This window comes from Mastigoproctus giganteus, chromosome 8 (assembly GCF_048544385.1).
Source record: "Mastigoproctus giganteus isolate SK-2022 chromosome 8, ASM4854438v1, whole genome shotgun sequence".
Classification (NCBI taxonomy): Eukaryota; Metazoa; Arthropoda; class Arachnida; order Uropygi; family Thelyphonidae; genus Mastigoproctus; species Mastigoproctus giganteus.
The window spans coordinates 183,375,973-183,388,260 of NC_143582.1; the positions used below are offsets into that span (position 1 = coordinate 183,375,973).

The window sequence follows — 12,288 nt, forward strand, 5'->3', positions numbered from 1 at the left end:
TGCTCTTTACCACTGCTTCAACCCTTCTTACTTTATTAGCTCCTGTGGCTTACAGTTTAAGATGAAAGCTTCCTCCAAAGGTGGTGAATTAAAAACTCACCACCTTTGGAGGAAGTGGAACTCTGTGGGTTTTTTTTTTTTTCAAAATCTCTTGTTTTTTTATTTAGAATATAGGCAACCCCTGTATAACACTGTACTTCTACAACACGGTTTCGCTCTAACACGACTGATAAATTGAGGCAATCCTCGCACATGGTATTTTTGAGCTTTTATGCAGAGAACCCTGCTATTAAATCAACATTTCATTCTTTTTTGTGAATCCCCACTGTTGACATGCAAAAAAAAATTATTGGGACATCTCCGTATTTTATTTTGTTGGGAAACCTCCATGTTAGGTTCTGTGTTATTGAACTTGTGCTTGTTTGAGACCATAAAAAAATGTGACTTCAAAGCCTACAGTTTGTGACTTTTAAGGTTTTTATAAGGTTAATTTTGTTTTTATTTGACTGTTTATAAATTTTTCTGGGTATGTATTACTAGACTTTGTTCATAAGAACCATATTGGAATAATTTCTTTGTTGTGAATTAAATTCCAGCCCTAAATATGTCTAAGGAACTGCCAATTTATTTAAAGAATGGTTTCTAAATTGTTTTGTGCCAGCTGTTGAAAACTATTTAGAGCAGAAAAGTCTAGATTTCAAAGTTTTATCACTATTAGATAACACACCAGGCCATCCAAAATGTTGAAGTAATGTTCTTACCACCTAATACAACTTCTTTAATTCAACCATTAGATCAAGGCATTATCTTCTTTTAAAACTCATCACATCAGAAAATCGTTACAATGGATTTTGGAAAAAATTGATTCCAAATCTATTGAAGTGATGGAGGCATGGAAGCAATTTTCAGTTGTGAACTGTATCAGAATCATAGCTTTATCACTCAGAGAAGTAAAACTGTCAACATTAAATGCATGTTGGAAAAATATATGGCCAGAGTCAGTGAATTCAAGAAATATGGTCGGACAGGCAGAAAATGGAATCGGTGTGATAGTAGAACTCACTAAGATGGTAGGAGGAAAGGTTTTGATGATATGATTACTGAAGATGTTCAAGAATTACTGGTAGAAAAAGAATTACTTTTTAGACGTTCAAGAATTACTGGTAGTGGATTTGGTGGAAATGGCATCGGAGGTAAACCAAATCAATTCAGAGGATGATAGTGCAGATGAAAATTCTGAACTTCCAATGAAAGGCATATGGGAAGGCATAAACTTAGCCGAGCAATTAGAATCTTATTTTTTGAATGCAGATCCTTTGACTGAAAGGAACACAAAGTTCAAAATGGGAGCTCTTCGAAAATGCTTAGCTCCATACCATGCAATTTACAAAAAAGATCAAGCAAAAGCAAACAATCCCAGAATAGTGATTTTTTTTAAAGAGAGCAGAAGATACACGAAATCTAGATGCTGCAGAAGAAAATTAAATGTACATTATCTGACATATATGTATCACAGTTTGTAAGACATTTGTTCAGTTATTACTATTTTTAATAAAAATTAAGTTTCCGATAGTTCTAAAAAAATTGGTGTATTTTTGTTAGCTTTTGGAACATAAACCCCCCCCCCCTTTTTGTACTGGTTCTTAGTCCCGTATAACACGGTTTCGCACTACACAAGATTTTATAGGAACCTAACTACTGTATTATACAAGGGTTACCTGTATCTCTAAACCAATTTGTAAGAACATTACACAACTATTTTCATTAGTACCCTTGTTAAACATTTGATGCCTATAGCCTTGTGGATGTTTCATATTTTATTAGTTTTCAATGCATGTAGGAGTGTGTTCTTTTGATGAATTAGTACTATACTAATAGCTCCTAAAGTTTACTAGCACATATTCTCAAATATCTTTCAATAAAGGTCTGAGAATAAAGTTAAATTTTCAGAAATATTTATTATCAAATTAAAGTTCCTAGTAAAGGCCACTAAAAAGTTCCGAAGTAAGAGTTAATTTATTTAATCAGTAAAATTTCCTTCCTAGTGATATGCCTTTTTATTTATATAACTTTCACTCATCACTTTAATTTTTCTGTCAAAAGAATCAAGGAATAGTCAGGGTGGGAGTGGCCTACATTTAGGTTTATCACATATACTTGAAATAATAAAACTATCTGTAAAACTTTTATCCATTGCAATACTGGTTCAAGCATTATGATGTGCATATATATTGATTTATGTTACTTAGTCATTTGTGCAAATGCATCAATGACTTAATTTAGTATTTCAAAATGAATATTGGGGGGAATTTATAGATTTTCATCAGAATCTAACAATGTATCCCCAGTTCACAAAGATGAATCAAAAGGTAACATGAGTAATTACAGACCTGTTAGCTTAACTTCTATTCCAGGAAAATAATGGAGTCATTGGTTAAAGAAGTAATGTAAGACCATCTCGAGTGGAGTGCAGTTATACTTGTCACAACACTGGGTTTATCAAGGGCTATCTTGTCTGACCAATTTTATTGTACAGGCAACCCCCGTATAACACTGTTTCACTCTAGCATGATTGATAAATTTCAGCAATCTTCGCACAACACAGTACTTATATAACACTGTTTTGCTCTAACACGGTTTGAGAATTTCAGGAAACCTCACATAACAGGATTTTTGAGCTTTTGTGGGGGAAACCCCGCTATTGTGTTAGATGTAATTGTTCAACATTTCCACTCTTTGAATCCCCACTGTTAACTCACTAGTCAAAAAAAATTATTCAGAAAACCCTGCATTTTATTTTGTTTGGAAACCCCGTTACGTTCTGCGCTATTGAACTCATCCTTGTTGAATTTGTGGAAAAATCTTCGTACTCCAGCATGACCACTTTACCCTAGTGGTCATGCTGGAGTACAAACAGAACATTTATTTATTTAAAGATACTGGCCATAATGCATGCAGGTCAAATGAATATTAAAAAAGGAGTCACCCAATTCACATATTTTACTATGTTAGTCTGAATTATTATATTAGCTTATTTGAATCACATTGTAAAAATTACAAGATGTTTCAAATAGGAAACATAGAACATTAGAAGCATTGTATTTGGCATCAAAACAAGATGCAATATATTTTTTGACAAGGATCTATTCAATACATGCAAACATATACCAGTTAAGTGGTTTTGATATTCAAATATCATGATTAATTACAAATATGCTGAAACATGGATTTTGGAAAGCCTTGCACTTAATTTAAACTATGTTCCAAACATCAGTTGTATCTGTATTAAAACAGAATTATTTCCTAATATTCCTATACAAGAATAGATTACATCACTTCTAAAGTAACTCCCCAATTTCAATACCTTTCTTCCTTAAGTTTTTTTAAATATAAAAATTTACTTGCTGTGTATGTTATCATTGTAAATGTTATTTGCATTTATTTCCCTTTGTCATATTGGTTTTTTTTTTGCCTAATACGAAAAGACAAACAGTGAAATTTGTATTATCCAATTCCTAAACTTACATAGACAAGTACTAAGTCATTACATTCTCATTATTATTCCTTTCTTGTTATTTTTAAAAAATATGTTTAAAAAAATTGCCTAGCATTAATGTTAAGCTTCTTGGATCCAAAATCCTCTACAGTCTTAATCCAATTCAGCTCATCGATCTCCAGTCCTAACAACAAGTACATGCGTTGTTCTCAAAACATCGATTCCTCCATGAAGGGTACAAACTTGAGGATAACCAAGTCGCACAAGCTGGCTGGAAAACTGAAATACAAAAAGAGATCAAAACAAAATTAGTTATAATTTGTCTTTCACTACATTAGCTGTAATACATTGGCATGCTGTATATGAGAAACTAAAATAATTCCCACCCCCTCATATCTGCTGTTTCTTTTTGGGAAGCAACTCTTATTTTATCACAAAAATGTGTGATAAAATATACACTCAAATAAAATGAGACACTGTACCAAATTACTATGACTCAACTGGTATTAGTCAACAAATATTGGTTTAGTTGTGTTAAACATTTTCTTTAATGGTGCATATAAGACTATGACAATAATTTTGTTTTTAATATGTTTATATATCAAAAATATAAATAAATCTTGTTATACAGAAACACTATTTTGTACTAATTTGAAGAGGTATATACTGATCATGAAACAACACTAAAAAGTAGTGCTAATGGCATTGCTTTGCAATTAGATGTATTAATGTATAATACTGTTCATATATATATATATATATATATATATATATACATACAGGGTGTCTCAAAAATATTGGTGCAAACGTTTAGGGGAGGTAGGTAACATCTAAAGGAATGTGAATCGCATAGGAACCCATAACCGGAAACGTCACCATAAGTCGGTACACAGTTCATTAGTTTGTGAGAGGGAAAATTTCTGGTTTACTCATTCAAGCAGTAGTCGCCGCACAAATAGCATGCATCGATATACGAACTGTGAGCTGGCAGACATGCACCTAGTGTATGGATTAGCAGAGGGCCCACACAGTGTGCGCCCCCATGTGGCACAACATCGCATCGCATTAAATGTGTGGGCAGGTCGGTGACTGCTTAGTCGGCCCATGCTGCATGAACTTAACTAAATATCGGATCTTTCTTGAACAAGTTCTACCAGGGTTACTTGACGATGTTACAGCAAATGTGAGAAGCAACATTTCGTTTCAACATGACTGGGTCCCTGCCCATTATGGAAGGTGTGTTCGTGACCATTTGAACAGGCGTTTTGGGCGTCGATGGATTGGCCGTGGTGGACCCGTTGCCTGGCCCTCATGCTCACCTGATTTATCGACCCTTGATTTCTTTTTGTGGGGGGGCCCTCAAATCTATCGTGTATGAATCGCCTGTGGAGATGGAACTGGATCTCGTGGCGAGACTCGTCTGCACTGCTGCTACTGTCAAAGAAACTCCAGGTGTGTTTGACCGTGTCCGACAATCCATGCTGCGTTGCTGTCACGCATGCATCGCGTCTCATGGTGGAACCTTCGAGCATCTGTTGTAACATCATGAAATGCATCCATCTCGTACTCCATTGTTAATATTATGTCAAATAAATGTTTGCCACTAATTACTGTCTTGTGTCATTTCTGCTCCTTTTGCTACTACTTTCCCATGGGTTCCTATGCACTTCACATTCCTTTAGATGTTACCTATCTCCCCTAACCATTAGTACCAATATTTTTGAGACACCCTGTATATTTTGGAATTATGTCAAATGACATTTAGATTTAAATATTAAATGGCGTAAATAGCGGGTTCGTTGGGGTCACTACAAACCTGATGCTTCCAAGTAGTACCATAATTTAAAAATAATAATGTATAAATAAGTTAAGTACATATATTTTTTTTGTACTTAGTTTGATGAATTGTACTACTGGTCTAATCTTAATAGTCTGAATACTTTTAATGTAGCTTAATATTAAATTTGCCAGGGTGCTAGTTTAGTAAAATTTAACCCAACTAACAAACTAACCAAATTCAAGTTTATTTAAATTGATTTAAATGTGTTCAATTTTAATTCATTACTGCTTGGAACCACTTACCAGAGAGCAACAATGTTTATGCTAGTACAATGAATAATTCAAACTCATTTTCATTTGGTCCTGGTAGAGTGAAGGTCAGAACAGATGAGATAATTTAATTTTAACTTTAATTTACTTTAATTAGTTATAAGTAGGGCTTTGTTTCCCTACCCAAATTTACTGTAAATGTAATGGTAGAAATGAAAAATAAAGTGGTTAATTTAGTTGGCTATGCATATATAGACTCTACAACTCAAAACTGATTTATAAGATAATATACTGTGTGCTACAACGCCCTGGGGAGGCACCATAATTTACCAGGGGCCCTCACATTTTTGATAAATTAAATTCACTTAATTTATTTCTTCAAGGAAATGACACCATTCTACAACTGTCAGACAAAGTTTTAGCCTTTAAAAGGAAACTAGAACTTTGGAAGAAAAAAAATAAAAGAAGTAAAAATGATTGCTTCCTACTTTTATATCAATTTTTACAACACAATGAAGTTCATTTAAATGAAGAATTAAAATCAGCAATTGTTGAGCATTTATCACAACTCCATACACACTTCGAGAAATATTTTACAGAAAATTTTGAAGAGCACATATGGATTAGAGATCTCTTCAACACAAAGTCCCCATCAAATTTATCTACTGTCGAAGAAGAACAATTTATTGATCTCACATCAGATCTCAACACTGAAAGCAAAGTTTTCTTCGTTATCTTTATATGATTTTTGGCATTGAGAAAAACACGAATACACGGAATGTAGCAATAAAGCTTTGCGAATATTAGTGCCATTTGCAAGTTCTTACCTTTGTGAAGTTGGATTTTTGGCATTGGAAGTCATTAAACCTAAGTACAGATCAAAATTCAACGTTGCAAATTAAATACGTGTCGTCATTTCGAAAATGCCTAAAAATGAAGCACAAACATCATTGTTTTTTAAGAATAAAATAATACCCTGATTATTATTTCATGTATTAATAATTATTGTATTAACATATTCAAAATAAGAAATTAGCATTAGTAGAGGCATTTGATGCAAGAAAGCAAGCTTATGCAGCATCAGCCAAAAAAAAAAAAAAAAAAAAAACCACTTCCACTTCACCCCTCTGTTCATTCGAAATACCTGTCCAGCTGAGCCTTAAACTTATTTAGGTTATCAACTTCCACGACAAGGGATGGAAGTCTGTTCCACCAACCAACCACCCGCTGGCTAAAGGCAAATTTCCGCACGTCTGTCCTACATCTGTCTTTCCTCAATTTGAATTTATGCCCTCTCAGGTGATTATTCTGAGCAAAAGAAAGAATCCCATCAGCATTGAGCATGTTTAAACCATTCAAGGCTTTATACACCTCTATCAGATCACCTCGCTGGTGCCTAGTCTCCAGACATTGTAATTTGAAAACTTAAGCCTTTCTTCGTAAGAACACCCCTTTGTTCCATTCACTAATCTTGTTGCCCTTCTCTGTACTCGTTCCAGCATCTCTACATCCTTCTTGAAATGAGGCCTCCAGACCTGTATACAGTACTCTAGGTGTGGCCTGACCATTGCCTTATACAAGGGAATAATCACCTCCTTATCCCTGATAGAAAAATTCCTATATATCATTGACAATACACCATGAGCTATTCTTGCAGCCCGTCTGCACTGCTCAGAGAACTTCATATCTGCCTGCACAACCACACCCAGATCCCATTCATTCTCTACCACTGTCAGTGTAGTACCACAGAGTTGATACGTTGCTCTGGGGTTGCTGTTTCCCATATGTAATAGTTTACATTTGTCAATGTTAAACTTCATTTGCCACCTTTCAGCCCATCTGCTCAACCTTTCCAGATCCTGTTACAGCAGCATAGTATCAGTAGTGTCCTTGACAACCCTGCCAACCTTTGTATCGTCTGCAAACTTGGACATTAAGCTTGATATACCATCATCAATATCATTTATAAATACAGAAAACAACAATGGACCCAACACTGAACCCTGAAGAACTCCACTAATAACATTAGTCCACGATGAGCAGTGTCCATTGATTACCACTCTCTGTCTTCTCCCCCTCAACCACCCCTTTATCCATAGCAGCAATTTGCCTCCAATGCCACACTGCTCCAATTTATGCAGCAGTCTTCCATGTGCAACAGTATCAAAAGCCTTTCTAAGATCCAAGTATATAATATCAAAGTTATTCCCTGCATCCAGTTCTTTTGTGACTGCATCATAGTATCCAATCAAATTGGTCAGGCAAGACTTCCCCTTAACAAAACCATGCTGTGTCCGTGCTATAACTGAAGTCTTGTCTAGATGATCTTGCAGTGCTTCTTTAACCAGTGCCTCCATTTATTTTCCTGGAACAGAAGTTAAACTCACAGGTCTATAATTACTTGTGTCAGCCTTTGATCCTCCTTTGTGAATTGGGGTCACATTTGCACATCTCCAGTCTGTGGGTACGTCCCCTGAGTCCAAGGAAGCTCTCATAATTATGGCTAAGGGTTTGCTTACTTCCTGTGCTGCCTCCTTTAATATAACTGGATAAATCCCATCCACCCCAGGTGCCTTTCTTGTGTTTATCTTCAACAATTTCTCCTCCACATTACTCTCAGTTATTACAAGATTCTCTAGCTTACTGCCAGAGTTGAATACACCTCTGGCATTCCCCTCGCTGAATAACTCCTCATGTGTGAATGTCGATGCAAAATATTCATTTAGTTTGTTAGCTACCTGAGCAGGATCATCAACAGTTGACCAATCTGATTCATCCCCTTCCTTTTAGAGTTTATATAAGTAAAGAAATCCTTGCTGTTTTTCTTAGCATCTTTTGCCAAGGATTTCTCATAATCTGCCTCCGCCTGGGTGCCATCTGGGTGGTGGCGCCCACTGAGAATAAGTAACAATAGTCTTCTCTATTAGTGAAGCATTACTTATTCGAGGTAGTGCAACACATGGGCAACTTGTGAAGGATGAGCACAATATGAGATACAGATGAAATATGCTTTTCACACTATCATTGTTTTTGTTTAAGGGTTGTCTATGGTGTATCGATGCCGATATTATATAGATATAGAATCTTAAACTCTTAAAATATTATGCCTAGTTGCATTTAGTTCTATTTAAATAATATTACAAAAATTGGTCCCCGTTTTAAGTGGAATTTTCTAGAACCAATTATCCTCGGATAACGAGGATCCCTGTATCAAATAATTAATAATTTAGTTTCTACATTTTAGAAATACTTTAAATCAACAAAAATTTTTGATTATTTTAATTAACAGCATAAAGAAACTGATTTTTTTTATAAAGCCTTAATGTCTAAGTTTGGAGATGATGACAGGTTGCAGAGTGGCAAATGACCAGGGAAGGCTACTGCAACATGATCTAGAAAAATTGGGGCGGATATGTTGAGAAGTGGCAATGAAGTTTAACACTGATAAATTCCAGAATAAGATACACTGTGTGGTACCACACGCAATGTAATGGAGAACAAAAAAGACATAAGGGTAATTGCACAATCAGCCATGAAGTTGTCTGAGTAGTGCATACAGGCTGAGGACAGCTTATGGAGTTTTATAAATGATATATAGGAATTTCACCACCAGGAATAAGGAAATGATTATCCCATTATATAAGGCAATGGTTAGGCCACATCTTTACTGCACACAAATCTGGAAGCCTCACCTTAGGAAGGACATCAATCTGTTGGAATGGATGAAAAGAAGAGCAACAAGATTGGTGAGGGGAACAAAAGGATAACCTTACCAAGGAAGACCTCAGTTCTGCAAACTGCAGCATCTGGAAACTAGACACCTATGAGGAGATCTGATTAGATTCAGTAAACTAAAATTCATGGCATTCTTATTCTGGCTTGGACAACACACACAGGGAGACCAATTTAAATTGAGGACGGATGGTTGTAGGATAGATGTGCAGAATGAAGTGGATAGGTGTGTGGAAAGTGGGGAGTAAATTTTAGGAAGAACTGGACAAATTATTAGAATGGATGGACAGGATGTGGGTTTTTTTTTGGCTGATGCTGTATAAGCTTGCTTCCTTGCATGATTTGCCACTACTGATATATTAATACTATCAAATATTGAACCTCTTGTAACTCTTCTAAATACATACATCAGCAGCATTACTACTTTTGCTACTCCCAACTACAACTATCATGTTTCCTTTATGAGCTACAAGTGTATTGACTTCTGGTGTGAGAATCAAGGCTCCATCAGGATTGAAGGCCGTTTGGAAAGGAATATTGATGCTATCTGGAATAGCACCACGGGCAAAACTACATATATATTAAGGACAACAAAAATGATGGTTTTTAAAATGTTTAAATATTATGCCTATGCCTTTTTAGCATTATGCAAGAACAATACATAAGAAACATACATGTAATATAATCACAGATAAAATAACTACATGCTAACATTTAGCTTCAATTTTTTTTTTCAAATTTTTAGTAAAATTAAGAAAATATGGTAAATAATAAGAGTGCATAATTCCACAATGTAAAATTTCAAAAAATAAATAGTAAAATACAGTAAAAACTACAGTAAAAATAAGAGATGCTAAAGAATAAGGAATAAAGATAAACATCATCATCAGTTCTTATCAATGGCTGCAAAACAGGCTCTTGTAATTGTTCTTGGGAAGTTTTGACAAACTGCCTACTCGGGCCAGAGTGGGCTGTTTTTTTTTTCTTTCTTTTTTTATGGTAATGCAATTCTGTTGAGTTTATTATGTCTGTAATCATTGTTACCTCATCAAGGGGAGGCCAAGCACTCCCATCAATGTAATGTCTGACAACACAACAAACAATCTTGCTCACAAGACAGGAGATGCCAAAAGGACTGTGAATTTATAGCTGAATGTAATATAAGTATCTGATAACCAGTGATTTTACTCACAAGATTAAGGAGATGCTCAAAGGGTTGCAACCTTACCATTTAGAAAAGGGCATTTTCTGGCTGCTCATTTTAATAAATTAAATTCATTCAATACATTCATTTAACAACTATTTTGAACTTAAAAGTTTCAATTCATATTATTAAATCACCACTCCACATCATTACATGCATTTTTTTAAATATTTTATAAGCATTTACAAATTAGAATTTGTAAATGTGTATTCTTCTAAGAAAGCATAGCACAAAAAGATCTATATTTCATATTTAGAAGCTTTGAATGAAGAAAAACAATCTATCTTGAGAGCAAATATTTCAGACACCTTCAAAATAGCATTAATAGCTTTTATAGTATCTTCATAAATTACAATAACAATTAAGGATACTCTTCATGATGCCTGACATCCACCACCAATATTTTTGGTTTAATTTTCCATGTCTTTGCTTTATTATTATTAATTTGGGGAAGGAGATTAAGTAATTCTAGAAGATCTTCTGCTGATATTCTTGGACATAGTTCTGACTTGAATACATTTAATGGAAGAGGTGATTTGGCCTAAAAAAAACAGGAACATAAAAATACATAGTACTCTCACCTAAAAAAACAGAGATGCTAAAGAATAAGAAATAAAAATAAACATCATCATCAGTTCTTATCAATAGCTGCAAAACATTTAATTTTGGACATTAAGGCTCTGACTGATACAATGTTTGAAATGGATCTTTTGATGGACTGTAGTCTAATATATAAAAGTGGTTGGAGGCCCTTACAAAGATTTACAATCAAAGATGAAGTACACATCCATAAGTTTTTTTAAGAGCAATGCAACTGCATATTCTTTGTCTGCAGACCCTAGTTAAATTTTAAATTTTTCATTTGAAACCTTAATAATAAAGTTTTCTAGGGAGATTTTGGATTCTGTATACAAACAAATGCAATTAGAGCCATATAGTTTGCTGTAAGTTGAAGTAAATCTTTCAAACTTCTTTGCTTACTATCGTATACCTTGATGCAGTCACCTTGGTTCAGAAAGTATATCAAGTTAATAATCAATTTCCTGCATTTTTTTGCAGGAAATTGATTATCCTGTGTTACACGTGTTCCATTTTTAACTCATGATACAGATCTTTAGGTCATCAATCCCAGTGATTCTTGGGTGATATGCTGTCCAAACATACCCTACAAAAAGAAATTTAGAGAGGTTATGGCTGGAGAGCAAGGTGGTCAAGGTGTTGGTCCATCTCTGCCAAACCCATCTCAGTTAATTGAGATACCGAGATCTACTTTCTATATGCACAATTTTACCATAGTGGCCCTTTTACTATTAAACCTCCACTCCAAAAACATTATGTGCCTCAGATTCAGCACCTGCAACCACATATCATTTGCTAAACAAGACAGGGCTCCCTGAATCTTAATTTTAAATTCAGAAAACCATGTTTCACTGAGGCATTCTAATTTAGCAAACCTTCAAGTGCTGAAAAAAAATTTATTTTATTTTCAAATTATGTAAAATGTAAGACACAGTATCCCATCACTCTCATTTTTCTGAGCTACACTGCTGTAGGTTAAATACAATGACTTTTTTCCTAAAGGCAATCAGAAGGTTGTTGTTGTTTGTTTGTTATTTGGCTTTTAGGAGCATTAGCAACTAAGGCCATATTGCTCCATGCGGTGGTCATTCCCTGACCTTTCCGCATCCTCCGTATTTGGTGGTCACAGGCTCGAACCCCGGTCTAATCAAGAAGTATGTGCTACTGCTTCTTGATTAGACCGCTGCTCCTGCCCACCTGACTATGGAGGTGCCAAATCAGTCAGAAG

The 12,288-nt window shown here is 34.9% G+C and overlaps 1 protein-coding gene across 6 annotated transcripts in view; it reads right to left on the minus strand.

The window, feature by feature from the left end:
- Positions 1–3,416: 3,416 nt before the first annotated feature.
- The window catches only part of LOC150082055 (TBC domain-containing protein kinase-like protein), a 311,436-nt gene continuing 302,564 nt past the window's right edge, over positions 3,417–12,288 (minus strand). For all 6 annotated transcript variants that reach the window (XM_090379947.1, XM_090379944.1, XM_090379948.1 and 3 more), the window contains 3 exons: positions 10,853–11,022; positions 9,685–9,847; positions 3,417–3,775 (listed from right to left, as the gene is read on the minus strand). In XM_090379947.1, coding sequence (XP_090236073.1) covers positions 3,665–3,775; positions 9,685–9,847; positions 10,853–11,022 — 444 coding nt within the window. In that variant the 3' untranslated portion in view covers positions 3,417–3,664. The remainder of the gene's footprint in view (positions 3,776–9,684; positions 9,848–10,852; positions 11,023–12,288) is intronic.